The sequence below is a fragment of the Symphodus melops genome (assembly GCF_947650265.1).
Source record: "Symphodus melops genome assembly, chromosome: 16".
NCBI lineage: Eukaryota > Metazoa > Chordata > Actinopteri > Labriformes > Labridae > Symphodus > Symphodus melops.
The window spans coordinates 9,292,316-9,309,409 of record NC_136706.1 but is presented as its reverse complement, the minus strand read 5'-3'; the positions used below and the strand labels follow the sequence as shown (position 1 = coordinate 9,309,409).

The following is a 17,094-nucleotide window of genomic DNA, read 5'->3' as shown; positions in this document are numbered from 1 at the left end:
CAAAATAAAACAACAAAAAAAGCAGCTCAAGTTGGAGAATTAAAAGACAACCGAGAATGATCTAAAATAAGCTTTTCTCATTTATAGTCCTGCATGCTGAAAGAAAAGATGCTGGGGGAGTTTATAGGAAACCCATGTTCAATATTTTGAAGCTATGTTTGGAGAAGTTTCGTGCTCAGTCCGTCCTCTTCTCGCAACTCTGGCCTGCTCTGAGCTCCATCTGCAAAAGCACCCACCGCTATCCCTGCTTGTCTTCTGCTCTCCATTACTCTGCGGCTCTTCGTCATCTATGGGAGCCATTGGCAGGTCATCGTCCTCCTCCTCCTCCTCGTCATTCTCCTCCTTCTCTTTGATCTTGCGCTGTCTCCGTTGCCTCCCTCTCCCCAGATGGTGCTTACTCCGACCTCCACGACCCGGTCTGGCACAGGCCTCCTTTTTGGTCTTGTTGGCCATGGCCTCCACGTAACCTGGTGGGTACTGTTGGAACAAGGGGACAGACATGAGCAATAAGTGGACCGTTTAAAGATTCTGTCTTTTTTTACTATCTACTGTACGTTTGTTTATCAGCTGATATTTGTTCATCTATCAAGTGAAAAAATACATGTTCTGACCTGAACAGAAAGACCCAGTTTGTTGATCCTCTCCAGTCCCTCGGGTGTCCATGGTGCTGGTTCCAAATCGTCCCGTCTAAGCAGGTACCGCCACACAAGGTAACCACACTTCCCAATCTCTGGCCAGTACTTTACGACCTAAAATGCACGAAAAAACCCAACAATAATAGTACATGCATGGAATGGAATGAGGGCAACTCAAAGTCAGTTTCCAAAGGGTTGGAAATACTTCTGTCAAGTCCGAGAGGTGAAGAGGAGAGTTGTACATTTTTTTTATATATATTCTGACAGGCATGTACCCTGAAGGTGGAAACTTGTTTTCTTACCAGCAGGTCTCCACAACACATCCATAAACAAGGATGAAGTACTTTGCTAAAGCGGCACTAATGCTGTCATAAGGTCTTTGGTGCTGGTTGTTTATTCTCATTCTCTCATAATCACGATGCTTTTCGACATTTCTGCAGGTCAACATAAAACCGAACTGGTTGATATTTTTCGTTATATTCTAAGCAGCTACACATCAAGACAGTCGCCTTGTTTATTACAGCGTAACGCGTCTGTACCTTGTAAATACCATCGTAGCGGTTTCCCTCCTCAGGAGCGTATTTGCTTATGCGCCGACCTTTGGAACTGCGCACCACTCTGACCGGCTTTCCTGCCCGCCAGTTCCTCGACTCTGCGCCGTCTTTGTCATTCAGAGGTGCATCACAGTTTAAGGCCAATGCCCTGTAAGGAGTTAGGATCAAGAGTTATAAACCACAGAGAATGGTTGTTGTGATTCATAATGACTAATTATGATGATATCAGGTGATCAGTGATTGGTTGTTGTTGTTGTTTTTTTTTTAAAGGTTGGTTACCAGCTGTCTCAATTTAAAAACTGTAAAACATTTTTATGAACTTTCTTAAAAAAAAATCTATATTTACAGGTGCATCCATTTTTATTCCTGGCCGTTGGATATAATGGTTAAACTAATAAACAGAAACATCAAATCAGTATTGTTCTTTTCACCCTGACCTATAACAACCCCATACATCCATTGGGTACACTTGTTGTACTTAAGTGGTCATTTATGTTCCCTGCAAAGAAACAAACAGCTGCACAAAAAAACATCAACTATGGGGTGATGGATAGCCTCGCCGTTAAGTCGTGTTCAACCCTCTAGAAAAAAGGGACGAATGCCCCAAATGTCTCTTTAAAAAGCGTCAGCAGGGTCGTCTTTACGTCACATACCTGTTCATGTGTGTGAGCGTCTGGTCAAAAGAGTGCTCTCCAATGCGTTTGTTTCCTGAGAGGTCACGACCCCCGCTGCCTGTGTATGTGAACTCATCTCCCCGGTCCTACAGGCAAGTCATGACAAGTATGAAGACGTGATTAACATGCTCAAACCAAAACACAACAACAACAACAACACCAACAACAACAACACATTATCCATTTTATCCAAAAAGATTAATCAGGAAGTACTGACAAAAAAAGGACAAACAACCTACCACCTCATCCTCGAAGCCCCCAGCCAACACCAACGAGTAGGAGCCATCGTTACTGCGGCCGTGGATACCGCCAACGTGCGGCCTGTGAACACCTGCCTCGCTCACCTGAAGTGTGGAAAAAATGAGCGGAGGCAAAGCATGGATGATACACAAAGTTAGATTTTAGATTCTGTGCTACAGAAAGATGAAGCAATGTAAACCATGATGAAATAACATTTAGGATATGTAAAGTATAAGGTGAGACAGTGGACCCTTTGATTCAGCTAACCTGAACTCTGAATTTCCAGGTGGTCCCAACAGGGACACCAGGTATGGGTCCATAGTGATTTGAGGGAACAATCGTGCACTCCTTTGTGCGCCCCACACAGGCCATACCCTGCAATCACAACAAGACAAATACCATTCAGTCTCTATATGAGTTCCAAGATCTCATCCGAGGTGCTAAAGTTTATGATAAATATATTCGAGAGAATCGGCTTTCCATTCAGGAGCTACATGCCATCTCAAAACATAGAAGACGAACAAAGTTTTTTATTTTAAGTAATTTTAGATCATTTAAAAGGAGAGAATAAATCCTGTGTGACTCATAGCACTTAAAAAAATATTGCCTGAAAAACACACAAGCAAGACTGTTTTCAATTAGTCCACAGAGAAAGGGAGCATTCTGGTAAAGAAACGAGTTATTTTCCATTGGCAGTTCCAGGAAAGTGGCTAAGTCATGCTTAATGGCATTGTTCACATTACACCATGGAGCAGAGCAACAGACAGGCAGCCAGGCGGGGATGGAAATGAGCCACACACTATCTCAAAGTGTTGCCACGAGAAGACTGAGGAAAAGATTTAACCGTATGCTTCAAACAGATGCTATTAGGACAAACACATTTTTAAAATGGATGTGCGGGTTTCTTGTTTTGTTCCTCAGCAGTGAGCACGAGATGCTTTTCACTTTTTGCCAAGTAAAAGAATCTGACCGAGCGGGGAAAAAGTGATGTTGTGATTTTTGAAGAAGAGCAACATGAAGGCGATTTGAATTATTGTTGACTGGATCGAAAAGACTTTTGGAAAACAACCTAGAAAATGTGTACGGCAGATTGAGTCTTCGTTTTGCTCCTTCTAGGTAATTTAAGAAGATTCTCCATCAGGTAAACTCAAATGTTCGTATAGTCTTTTGTTTTTGTGTGCACCCGCGGGTGGCCTCGACTCACCTTTCCCCAGTCCCTTTGACTCTCAGTTGTTGCTGAAGGCATCTTTGCTTTCTTCTTACTGGCTTTGAGCTTCTCTCCAGCCTTTACCACCTCACTGGTGTCGTTCTTACAGGTGGGGCAGTACCTGGCAGGAGGTTTTTGTGGATGTGAGAGTTACTCAAGAGCAGCAACGAGGTTCAACGTAAAAGAAAAGATGTACTGGCCATGAAAACACGAGTCAAAAAGTAAACATTAAGACAATATTGACACTTTAAAGTAAACCAGTCACAGCCTTCAAAGTTTGTCTGGCGAGTCATGACGGGAAAAATTTAACCCACATTTATTTTCCTGTTTAAATGTAATCAAGCAATCCATGCGCAACACAATCCCTCTTTATGAGAAGAAAAATCACACTTTTTATTTCTTCTTTTAACAGAGATATTCAATGTTCCAGCATCAGATAACCTGACGCCTATGACTGTTTTTCTTTAAATCACTGATTTTAACCTAAATCAACACTTCATTACTTCTTTAAATACACTGACAACCATTCATCGACCATGTACAATTTCATGTGAAGCGCAGGAGGATGTTGCTGATGTTGCGCCCGATTGATTAGCTACACTCTGCCTCACCAGTCCTCGTCATCTGGGATGGTGGACAGCGGCGGGTTGAGGCAGTAGATGTGGAACGCCATGTTGCACTCGTCACACAGCAGCTGCATGTGAGCGTCCTGCTTCCCTCCGCACACACAGCAGGAGCAGAAGCGGCACTCTGCGTCGGGGTCGGCCTTGCAGTGCTTACACTCGGGCCCACTCTTCCCTGGAAGCAAGAGCAAGAAGAAAACACTGGTACACGTGGACATGGACTGTAAGGCGATTTTATGGCATGGGTGCATGGAGATAAATCTTTCAAAGAAAAAACAGGTTTGGCTAGTCGTAGTTTTAATGATTGTATAAGAGCGTTTGCCTACGTTTAAATTGTCCATCTGCAGCTGAGAGTGCACAAGCTCCTGGCATCTCCACCTTGTAGATTTCATCCAGAAACTGGACTTTACAATCCCCGATTACATCACCTGGACCCCTGGAGGGAAGATGTGAGAAGAGATTGGAAAAAGATAAAGAGAGAGAAAGATGAAAGTGCAAGAACACCTGACATGAACTCAGTAGATGTGTGATTATGCACACAACAGAGACACAGAAGAAAAAAAAAATCACACAGATTCAATTCTATTTGCATCTTGGTAAGCAAAAAAAACCCCAAAAGGTTGGCTTGGAAAATATCCAAACTGCACACAGGAAGAATGATCATCACCCCAAAAGGATCTTGACTCGTAGCTCCTTGTTGGTGCGGGACGTTTGGTTGATGATCTGAACCTCTGCGTCGAACCAGAACCCCCTCTCGTCCGGTGTTTCCATGTTGTAGTTTACCATCACTTGCATGCCCACCTGGAGCTGGTCAAATCGCAGAAGGGTTCTGGCACGTGGCCGCACGTGCATCGGTCGCATCTCCACCACGCCGTTCTCTGGGTAACTGGGGAAAGAAGGGCAGAGAAGGGAACAGAGGTTAAGTTGCGTGATTTATTCATCGCTGCTGTCTTGACACTGTTGTCAAAGCAGTACTCTGGAATTTATTGAATAAGCTAAAGAGATCAATGCATTAACCTGGAGTGCTAAATGTATAAGCAATATAAGCTTCTCTGCACAGAGGCGGGAAACACAGAAAGCCATCACCATAACAAACCAAAGTTTGACACAACTAACTCAAACTAGACTTACACTTAGACTTAAAGTAATGCCACTCAGTCATCACGTATGGGCCTTTGTTCATGTGTGGTGTTGACTGTGTCTGCCGAGACAATTCTGGGAGGGGAGCTGGTGTGTTTCCCCCAGCCAATGACAGCGCACAGGTGAGTGAATATACCACAGCAATGAAACACCAAGCGGATAAATCTCGTGTAAGCTTTCACCTGCAGACGCCGAGCAGGCCTGCTTTTCTGTCGGACAGGCAGGTGCCAAATGCTGGTGGTTAGCTCGTGCTAGCATGCTATGGCTTGAGTAAGAAAGACCTTTAGACAGAAAGGGATTATTTCCAGCCATAATATTGAATTTGTTGTTTCACTCACAGAGTGTTGAAGAACATCTCTGTATATTCAGTCTTGTCTGATTAAGGAGGTTTGATTTACAACAGCATCATTTCTGGAAACGGCGGCTCCCTCTGACTCAGCCAACTCAACAGAGAGAGGAACGTTTAAGAAACTGAAGGTGATTAACAGCCAAGATAAACCATTGTGTAGTGGTTGAAAGATTAGGCTTGGGCAGCTGAAGCTGAACAGCTTAGTTTGACATGCACATAGCTTTAGTTTTCTGCAACTTAATGTTAGCTCAAACTTAACTGACAGTACACACTTTATCCCTGTAAGACTACAACATGTCTGTCCATCTCTCTCTTTCTGCACCTCCCTCTATCCATCTTTCCGAGCCCGACACAGACGGCTGCTCAACATGTTTGTGGTTCTGCTCGAGGTCTCTGCCTGTTAAAAGGCCATTTTTGGTGGATTGATCTCGGGTCTTTGTAAATAATAAAAGAAAAGATTCAGGTCTGGACCTGCTCCTTTGTGTCTCCAGATAACATTTGTTATGAATTAGTGGTTGACTGATTGCCACAGTACAAGTTGGTGGTGAAGGTTGGCAGATATTTATTTACTTTTTAGATGTGGAGGAGGTTAAGAAAGAGTTATTTTCCCCTGGATTGAGTTCTGTAAAGCTAAGCTAAGCTGCAGGTCATAGCGTCATGTTTACATCATGAAAATGGTTTCAACTTTGTCATGTTACTCCAAGCAAAAAGAGAGAAAAAGTATATTTTCACCAAAACAATAAATGAGTCTTCGTCCTTTTCTGGCTTTTCCAGTTTCCAGAAGGACAACCAGCAGCAAACTCTGTAGTGTTTAAAATCTTACACTTTTGAAAAAAAAAGTCTAAATAGTGTTGAATGCTTTCTTTTCAAGCAAACTTGGAGTGGAGATGCTGAGGTTATCTGCACAGGTTTCCTGCCTGCCAATCTTTATTAACTGAAGGATCAGGCCTGACTCAGAGGTAAATTGACAGCTTGCCTGCCTGTCTGCCTGCCAATAGATGGAATTATGCTTACAGACGAACAATGAGTTAGCACTGAAGTTTAACTGCACAACAGCCTGCACACTGAGGTTTGCTCACACGGTGGGAGCTGTGTGTGTGTGTGTGTGTGTGTGTGTGTGTGTGTGTGTGTGTGTGTGTGTGTGTGTGTGTGTGTGTGTGTGTGTGTGTGTGTGTGTGTGCATGAGCGAGCAGTGTTTGTAAGACAACGCTGAGCCTTAGCATGGAAATTTGTCAGAAAACTAAGACTAAGTGTTTGAGAATTTGATCCAGTCAGAATTACGACTAATTAAGCTTTATAAACTTTAAGAAGACCCAGCTGCATATTTAAACCCTTAAAAAAAGGGACTGGAGAGGCCTACTGTCGTGGTAGACTGGGAGAGTTGTGGCACACAGCTAGCCTACTCCCAGGAAGAGGAGGCTGAGGCACAGAGCAGGGATTTCCTCTTTTAAGGCCCAAGGGATTAAAGCGGTTTTGGGTAGGGTTTTTTTTTTTTGGGGAGGGGGAGAGAGAGAGAGACACATGCACACACACTCACACGAGAGGAATATCAACTTTGGAGCACAATGAGACTCAGCATGAACAGAAGTGGAACATGGAGCAACACAAAGGCAGCACAAGTACCCGAGTTTAAGACCACACAGGCTCTGTGCTGGTGTACACTGGCCTTACAATCCACTCAGCACTCATCTATAGATATTTTAATGCTAAATGATCATTCAAGTGCAAGCTGAAATAACTCACAGGCCTGATGGGATAGAAATATGAGAACATTTTAACAAGACCGTGGGGACGTCTAGGGACTGTGAATTAATGAATGCTACTTTAGAAATGTCTTTCCTTCCTTTCATACACTCAAAAGGCAATAAAATCCTCTTAATGGAGAAACACGACTCAATATACCTTGTATTAATAAAACTAAGGCTCCCAGCCTTGTAATGTGTTAAATTCATTGTAAGACCTTGCTACTTTTCTCTCAGTTACAAAATGATGTTGTATTATTAGATGTAATAGATGTAATGTGTCCATACCGATCTCAAACGATGGCTGAAGTGTCCACACCAATATTAAGGGTGAAGGGGGGAAAAAAAGGCGCCTCATGTGGCACACAAACGGTTAAATCCCTTCAACGTCGGCACCGCCTCCCAAATAATTCTTTGAGACCGCTCGGTTTTTTTGATTGGCTTAGCTCCCTGTAGGCTGTCGACGTTGTTTCGCTTGCAGGCTTTGCCAGTGTCGAGTGTTGACGAGAGGGAGGTCAATACTGTTGCCGTGCGACACGTGTCCCAAGGATGTCGAGCGAGAAAAGAAAGGTGGAAGGCATTGGAAAGATATTTCATACTCCAACCTGTAAGTCACTTGAGGAAAAAAAAAAGTTCCCCTTCATAGGTGCTAATGAATGCAAAACACCGTTTGTAGCCATTTTTCTCACTCTTAATGGTGATTGATTTGTTACTTTGTCAGGTGACAGCGGTGGAGTGGCAGGGTCACAGCAGCAGCACTGAACTTGAATAAGGACATGGTCGCTAGTTGTAATATCAAAAGTAGGCCAAGGCAATACTACTTATCTTCTAGATTTGAGTCGTGCTGTGTCACTGCTCAGAGGAACCCCGGCCAGGTTGTAGCTCATCTAGTGAATATTCAGAGCCACAGGTAAACTTGACATGGTGCTCTACTAAAATGTCTTGCTGCAAGTTTGCTGGCTTAATGTCCAGCAGGTAAATGCATCGTCTCATCTGGTGCACCAGCACTAAACCAAAACAGTTTGTTTTGACCACACCTCTGCTATTCCGAAGCCTCCGCTCTCCTCCTGCAGACCACTTCCAACCCCCCCCCAAGTCTCATGTACACACAAGAAGGAGTTATCAATAAGAACGCACCATAATTAAAATACAAAACTTCTTCTTCTAAAAAAGGTTTGTCTTCATTTTCTCTGAAAATGTTTGCCGTGTCTTCGCCAATAAACACAAAACCAATATAATTAGAAAGTGTTGCTTTCACTTTCACTGAAATCTTAATCTGAATGAAGACTTAACTTGGCACCTGCATACTTTCAGACTGCGGAGGAAAATGACGAGACAAGCAAGGAAATAGGGAAAAAGAAGGGCCCGACCAATATGAGATTTTTGGGGCCGATAACGAATCGCCATATCTTTCTTTGATGTTGAGAGATCATAACAACAACTTTATTTGTGTTGCGCTTTGTAAAAACAAGTGCTTCGACATGTGCGGATAGATAGATACAGATGTATAACTTAAATGCAGTTGTGCAAAACTTGTGGAAAAGACAAGTACAATATAACGAGGACAAGATGGTCACTCGAATGGAACAGAACGCCGCGCGTAAGTGCGTCACCACTCGATGCTCTGGAGCGCGATCATGCTTGTTGTAATCCATTCAACACACACAAACAACCACTTGTGTAATACACTGAAGCTGGTGAATAAATCTAGTAAAATCAGCGCATATTAGCCAATAACGTCATTCCATATGTTAATATTGATCTATATTGTCGGTCGGGTAAAAAAATAACTATCCTCGATGTTCTAGGGGCTTTAAGGATGTAGGCAACAAACTTAAACCATGTCAACACTCTTAGAAATGAAAAGAGTACCTAGACAGAAAACGTAGAAATACATTTCATCAGTTGACACATAAGAGAACGGACTTATCAAGAGAAGGGCTCTTGACAAGACTCCTCTGTCATGAAACCATCATTAGCTCTTTGTCTGCTTAGCTGAAGTCCCAGTAAAGAAGAAGAAAAAAAAAAAACACAAAAAAAGAAAATGAGAAATCCTCAATTTGCTGATAAGCAGCCTAGTTGTTGGAACATGTGACACAGGACAAGCAGAATATAATTGCCTCACAGTAGTGAGAGAGAAAAAAAAAAGTGATTGCAGCCTCGCTTAACCTCGGCTTTGTTGGTAATTGAGGTCAAATGTTGAAGCAGAAACTTTCCGAAACGTTGTATCTAAAAGGACTTTAATCTAAAGATGAGACATTTTCAAGTTTTAGTGACAGAACCTCGAAGACAACTTCAGGTATTCGAAAGGACGCTCTCACTGAATCCCGTTATTGTGACAACAGAAGCGTCTCACGTGGTCAATGCATGTAAACTAACAACTCGAACATTTCCATAAATGTGTTGACAAGAGCCATTATGTGTCAAACATTTTTTAAATCCTTATTTGGCATTAAAAAAACAACAACCCTGTGATAGTGTGACCTGGAGATTAATCAACACAGAGAGAACTCATTTCAAATACATTTATAAATCCGATACTCTCGTTATTATCCAGGAAAAAAAAAAATCAGATAAAAAGAAAGTCGGTGTTGATGTGATGCCCTTCATTGATGCAGCATGCGCCGCCTGAGGCCTTGTAGCTCCAGTCATCTCCCTCTGCCCCTCCTCGCCGGATTCATTCACTGAGGCTTCATTTCAGTCAATCTGCCACAATGTCAAATAAAACTGTCGCTGTAAGGGGCCGTGTTCAATTCATCCACTTAAAAAAAAAAAAAAAAACCTCGATGTCGTGGCCCTCGTCTCCCTGCTCACAGGCCAAGTGCTGCAAACCGGCGCCGTAGCCGTCTCGCAGTTAAAGCTTCGCGTCTGGCAGGTGGATTTCTGTAAAACCCCCTGCTAGCTAACTATACATTAGAATCAACCTGAGGACCTTTAGTTTGTAACGGTATGCGTTCATTTCCTCCACTTAAAAAAAACACAGTCCAGTTTAAACTTTGTCTTTATCACTCAGGGAAGCTGATTGTACTCTGTTCAGGAAGATGTTAGCCAACACCATGCACAATATCAGGACCCTGAAACTGGAGCGGCAAACATTTATCTGAATAATCACAAGCTCTTCTCCAACTGTGACAGGTCATAATGTCGTGCTGTACGAAACCTTGTCAAAGACTCCAGTCACTGAACAGAAGACCCTTAATTGTGTAACACAAGACTGGAAAATCTTAAATGTGTAAAAAGTCATTTTTGAGTTTAGATTCCATTCATCAGTCAAACAATGGCTGCTCTCTGAAAAGGAGATAAGAGCAGGCTGGTGAGAAACCTAATGGACATCGGAATGGAAATTAGACTTTCTCTGGCGCTCGTTTCATCGTCGCTCACTAAATTAGTGATTGCAGAGTTAAAGTCTCTCAGGTAGCAGTCGTGCACAGATAGCAAACCTACTGCTCGCATAGCTTGAGATACTCCTTAGAAGTCTTTAACTGCCTATTATGATGATCCTCCTAATTAGAAGACAGAGCCTATCTTTGAAGCATTAATGACTCTATTTAAAGCAAAACATTCTCATAACACCCATTATGCACTTACATATCAAAGTGATAACAATCAGGAGTTATCAAATGAGGTGAAGAGTTATTCTGAGGAAGGAGAAAGTCTTTATGGACGGAAACCTTCTGACTTAACAGCACTGTTATTATTAATTACATTAACAACGGCTCCAAGTGTCCCAGTAAAACCGAACAGTGAGACAGTGTTCACAGTATCAGGACCCTGAAACTGAAGCAGCTACTTTAAAAGGATCCAATATGTAAGATACTGAATACTGAACAAATCTGAACACGACCGTACTATGTGATCAGACGTCAAGGGAAACATGTGATGTTGAAGTGCTGGCCTCTCTGACAACAACGCAGCGGCCGGTGTGTTCTTCGAAGTTTCAATGCTGGAACAGTTTGTGTATTGTTTTGACCAGAGAAGGGAGGTGGTTTGAAAGCAGCCCCTTGGTTTGCCAGGTAAGAGGCAGAAGAAGCAGGAGACAGATGCAGAGCTGGGTAGCTACAGACGCTTCTGTGTCCGTGACACGGTAACCTGTGTGGACCTCGAGTCGAGGAAGGAGGAGGCAATCCAATGTTTTAAATTTAGAATGCAAAGCCCATTTTAAAGTGTCAGAGTGACATATTGCTCCTTTAGATATATATTTTTTTTTTTAAGATTTATTTTTGGGCCTTTTTAGCCTTTATTATAGAGGGAGGACAGTGGATGGGGTCTGAGACGAGGGGGGGGGATGCGAGAGGGGGCGACAGGTCGGACGCGCGAGGATTATAGCCTCAGTACATGGGGGGCGAGCGCACTGCGCCACCAGATATTATGTTTTTAAACTACCACCTGTGCTTTAGCATATTATGACATGTGACCAGGGGGGGGGCGACAAGGCTTCCTAAAAGTGCGTGTACAGTCACAAGTTTGTTTTGTTCGTATGTATGTATTTGGGACTGTAAGTATGAATGTGTTCCTTTTGTGTCATGGTTGCAAACAGTTTGATATAAAGCATCACAGTCCTGTTGGCTAAACATTTAACTATTCCACATTTGATAAAGCAAAACATTTATAGGAGAAAATCGACAGAAAAGACAGAGTGAGCTTTTTATAATTATGGCCAAAATACACCATAAAAAAATAAATAACTTTTTTTACCCAGACACTTCATTTTGTAGTTTTTGATGCTTCATCCTCTTGTGTAAATGAATTAGATTTGAGGTGTTTAAAATTACAACATAATGAGGCTTCATAAAATACGATGCCAGTCCCTATTTTATTTGCATTTAAAGCTCCAACAACATTATATTTGCTGATTTCTTTTTGTATCCGTTTCTTTCTCCACAGAGAATCTTCACCATACGCTGAGCTCAGCTGAGATTTTACCACGAATACATAGATCTGAGTCGCTTGTTATGTACATACACAGGCATACAATCATCAAACATGACCCATCAGGTCCCTGCGAGCAACAGAGAGGAGATACAGATCATGTTTTCTTTGGATTTGGTGGCTCATTACATTCGGTAGAAACGCTGCACTGCCAGCTTCATGCAGGCACTTCATTTGGGAGGGTTTTCTTCTCAGACTATGCAGGCAGGTGTTAAACAGGGGGGTGTATGTGTGTGTGTGTGTGTGTGTGTGTGTGTGTGTCTGTGTGTGTGTGTGTAGGAAGATAGTTCTTTCTAATTTGCTCCTGCAAACAAAGTGATGGCAGAAACCTAGGACGGCACTCAGCATAGAAAGTGATATTATGCATACCGGTGTGTTAGATGGCAGGAGAGTAGATCAGCATTGGTCTCTGAAAACAGATTGATGCGTCGTCGTGACTCAGCTGGTAAAGACCAAAGTCATATATTACAGTTAAGTTGTGTCAAGACACCTCTCCCACATATCAAATGTGTAAAAAGGGGAAAACAATAATCTGATAATACATAATAAATAATTAGTTCCATTCCATTGAAATACAAAAGGAGGATACAAAGAGAGTGTATTTTTGGATTGTGCCCGCAGGAACACTCGTTACCCCGCTGAAAATGATGAAACCTGAATTTGAAACTTGACTGTCAAATGGGAGTGATGTCTGCCTAAAAAAAAAAAAAATCACCTTTAGTGCTCAGAATCCTCCGCTGCAATTTTCAGCAGCATAACATCCCCTGATGGAAACATGCAATGGCACACACGCTATGATAGATAGAGCGAGGAGAAGCCGTGTCTCACCGGTGGCATGTTCACAGCAATTACAGACAAAGCTGAGGGAGGAAAGCGAAGAAGTAATGCTCCTGAGAACTCATGAGTTGCCATGGAAACTTGGGCTTTTGAATGAATTTGCTGGAAAAGGAGAGCGCGAGAGAGATAGACTCCAAATTGTAGCATCAACTACAACACCCCCCCCCCCATCCCCAATCCGCATCCCATGGACTGCCAGGAGAAAGAGGAGGCTGCAATTCTCTATGCACCGAAACGCTGTTCCTCATGTTTGCAGCGGCTAACTGCACAAACACTCTACATCACATTGTATGTTTTTAAACAGCCACACAACAGTAGTATGAACAAACAGCATGAACAACAAGGACGAAACACTGCTCTGCTGTGCCCGTGACACAGCAAACGCTAAAGAGGAAGGCACACACACTCGCTATTCTAATAGAGATGCAGCACTGTGAATTCGAACTGTGCCTGCATGGCGGGATAAATATCCAATAACATTATTAAATATTTTGTTAATGACATGATGTGCAGTAAATGAACACGCATTACTATGTTTCTATGTCTACCTGCTGTTTTTCACATTTTCAAAAATATCTGTTTGCAACATGACCGAAATAAATCCACATGCATTTTCTCTAGCACCAAACAATCTGAATGACGCAAATAGATACTTTGAGCTTCATCTGACTGCAGCAAAATTCTGTGCATGCAGAGCGAGAAAGAATTTCTTGTTTAGATAAAACTATTTTTTTTTTTACCAATTGCGATACATGAAGACTTTGGGATGCTCTCACTGCAAATGCTTGTATCACAAAAATAATGATTGCTATTATTTGGGCAACTCTAATTTTGACGAGACGCATTTTTTGTTCACCAGACAAATTCAACATTTCTGACATCTAATGACCGATAATAATGCATTATTGTCATGCGTTATCCCTATTACCAATATGAGTTCACTTACTCGTCATATTTAATGTGGTAAATGACGTCATCTTCTCTGTCCTTGGTCTCTGGAGTTGAGTCTGTCTGAGAAGTGGAGGCTCCATTACTCTCTGAGTTTATAACAACGTTATTCCTGTTACTGTCTGTGGTTTGGCCCTGGCCGGGGGCCTGTCCCAACTCGGCCTCCAGCTTTCCGTTAGTCCTTTTTGGGGGCCGGCCCACCTTGCCCTTGGGGGGAGTTATCTGTCCTTTGGGTGCTCGTGTCACATTTTCGATGCAGGCCTCAAACCAAGCGCCGATGCTGACGTCTCTGCAGTCCACCAACTCGTTAATCTGAGAAGACAGAGAGTCAGAATTACAGCCTGATAGTGTTGTAAGTCATCAGATACTGTATGCCTTTAAAGATTTCAGAGGGGGGGGGGATCTTTTGAACCAACTGTCTGTTGTGTAAAGGAACGTGACATGTTTGAATGCACTTGCTAAACTTTCAAACTTTAAATGAAAACTATTGACTTTAACAATGTATATTTCTCTTGGCTCTTAAAGCAGTCACTGCCTTAAGACGAGTGTGCAGGTTCATACTGTAGCGTTTCACAATGAGCACTGTAACAGTCAAGGACAGAGTGTACTACCAGTACCACGCTATTTACACGTCTCTACAAAAGGGCTCTACTATATATCGTTTTTAAATTAAATTGCATTGTGCGCACGCAGTCCAGGACGAGAACTTGAGTCTGAGTTGAGCCCTGATTTTTTAGGACTCCTGACTCCACTCAGACTCGTGCACTGATGACTCGGACTAGGACTCGAGCATGTAAATGATTTGGACTCTTAAGATAGAGAGGAGGACTCTGACTTATTTACTGATCATGACTGGTTTAATATTGTTGTTGGTTTTTGTTCTTTTTTTTAAAATAAAACCCTGAAGATTGATTCAGTTTGAAGAACAAGCATGCTGGTGTATTCACGTGCCGTTCTTTTTCCAGCCAGAATGAAATGTAGTTTGTATGGAACACAGAAATAGCTTGGAATTAAACAGTACGCCTCCAAAAGCTCCCAAACAGTCAGTCCAGGTTCATACAGTGATACAGAAGTCCTTCCATTTCATTTTAGATTCCAATTGACCGATTACACCTTTCCTACTTTATAGTCTAAAACGATCAAACTGTGATGTTATTAGATTCTCAATGTAGATGTTGTCTTACACAAGCTAATAAGGTATCAAATATGTTGATAATATTAGTTAAAACTGTTATTGTCATTTAAGTTTCTTAACATTTAAGAAGCAGGAAATCACTGATTTGCAAGGTTCCCACAATCAGACGAAAAATGGCTGCATCACCTGCTTACATGCTCTTTTGCGAAAAACCACATAATATCTTCTCTGAGTGAATAATTAAAGCATGTAACCTTAGTATCCAGCAGGGTTTCACTATTAAGAACTCCTCTGCTTGGTTACAGATTTGATCTTCCTGCATGCCGGACTTAGAAAAGTCAAGTCAATCCCACACATTTCATCCTCAGACATGTAAGTCAGCCAGTCCAGCCAGCCGTGCTCAGTGGAACACAGGAGTGCAGTGTTGACTCAGCAACATGTGGGCTGTAGTCTATTACTAATCTTGAGAGGATTGTAAATGTCAATATCCATGTCAAATCTAGTCTGCAAAAGCATGACAACTTCTTCATTGAAGTTAGCTAAATGCACATTTCATTTTGTCTACTTCTTCTTCTCGTTCATATCAACGAGGCGCTTTGGAACATTTTACAGCAGGGGAACACAAGAATGCAAACAAAGAGAGTGTCCTTCTCGGAAATCTGTGGCAGTACTATTTATTTTATTTTTTATTTTTTTAACAAAACCCTATTCAGACTGTCGAATCAAGCCGAAAAGATACACACCCCTGCAACATTTATCCTTCGATAAATGTTAACGGAACGGGGAGGACGAAGTCATCCCATCTCTGTTCCTACTTCGGTACAGTAACAGAGGCGTTACAGAGGCGAGATGCTTTCAGCTGAGTCAGGGGGCGAGTGTAGTGCTGTGTGTGTGTGTGTGTGTGTGTGTGTGTGTGTGTGTGTGTGTGTGTGTGTGTGTGTGTGTGTGTGTGTGTGCATATCTGACTGTGTGTCTATGTGGAGCTCCTGCTGTGCCTTGCTTCCACAGACTGCTACACTAATGTTATGCCGTTGCAGATTCGAAACGAATGTTACGCCACTTCTGTCTGACAGGGGGAACAGTTGCAATCATGCAAATCTCCTTAATAGGTTCAAATATTGACACTGTCATCCTCACCTTGTACACACCAATTCCTGGGTCAGCTAGTGTGTTTTTGCTGGATGTCTGTGGCTGGATGTCCCGTGCCGGACTGGGGGACTTGATCCCATTTTTGGTACTGGTTGAGTGACTGGTAGTGCTGGTGTCTGGCTTGCTTTCATTAACAGTGCTGGTATTGACGCTGCTCTTGTCATTGTCTTTACTGGTGGTTTCCATAGCAGCCGGGGATGCAGGTGCTGGAGAGTTGTGGGTTTCCGACATGGAGTCAGGGGGATTAGCTGAAAGACAGGAAACACCAGAGGAGTCCTTGGGGGCGGGGCTGTCAGGAGCATCAGTCTGTGAGCGAATCAGCAGCTGGACGATGTCATTGAGACCCACGTTGTAGTCAAACAGTGTCTGGCCATCTTCCATCTGAAAATATTACAAGTACAAATGAAAAAACAACGACATCTGTAATTATCGCTTCAAAACCCCATTGTTGTCTCAATAAGTGCTTACAACAATATTTTTATCATATTAAGAAGGAATATATTTGTCCAGAGAAGAAGCATTTGGAATCCTTAATAGTCCAAAATATCTTTCCTAAAACAACAACAACATGATATCTATTGCAAATGACTCAGCCTCAGGGCACAAGTTGGTACGGTTTGGTTCGGTCCTGTTTGTGTTTCCACAGCCAGCTGTGCCCTAGTTGGTTGGTACGTTTATGAATTCAACAAAGGAGAAAAACGCGATACAGTAAACAAAGACCAACATCCTGCAAATCGTCTACTTTGTCAGTGCTGTGTTTCCCCTGCATAGTATGCATTTAGTAGCGGTGGTGTGCCGCTCCTGAAATATGACCACCGCTGTTAATTTTTTTTTTTTTTTATAAGAGGAAAAAGGTAAATGAAAGTAGAGGGAGAAGAGGAAAAGAAAAGACAGAGTTCCAGCTCATCTCTTTAGAAACTAACATTATATTA

The 17,094-nt window shown here is 42.4% G+C and overlaps 1 protein-coding gene across 1 annotated transcript in view; it reads right to left on the bottom strand.

The window, feature by feature from the left end:
* uhrf2 (ubiquitin like with PHD and ring finger domains 2) overlaps positions 1 to 17,094 on the bottom strand; it is a 28,434-nt gene that overhangs the window by 4,331 nt on the left and 7,009 nt on the right. The window contains exons 2-13 of the mRNA XM_079364302.1: positions 16,151 to 16,543; positions 13,877 to 14,190; positions 4,601 to 4,819; positions 4,260 to 4,369; positions 3,922 to 4,108; positions 3,308 to 3,431; positions 2,371 to 2,478; positions 2,103 to 2,207; positions 1,843 to 1,949; positions 1,175 to 1,337; positions 612 to 749; positions 237 to 477 (exon numbers count right to left, since the gene is read on the bottom strand). Coding sequence (XP_079220428.1) covers positions 237 to 477; positions 612 to 749; positions 1,175 to 1,337; positions 1,843 to 1,949; positions 2,103 to 2,207; positions 2,371 to 2,478; positions 3,308 to 3,431; positions 3,922 to 4,108; positions 4,260 to 4,369; positions 4,601 to 4,819; positions 13,877 to 14,190; positions 16,151 to 16,543 — 2,209 coding nt within the window. The remainder of the gene's footprint in view (positions 1 to 236; positions 478 to 611; positions 750 to 1,174; positions 1,338 to 1,842; positions 1,950 to 2,102; positions 2,208 to 2,370; positions 2,479 to 3,307; positions 3,432 to 3,921; positions 4,109 to 4,259; positions 4,370 to 4,600; positions 4,820 to 13,876; positions 14,191 to 16,150; positions 16,544 to 17,094) is intronic.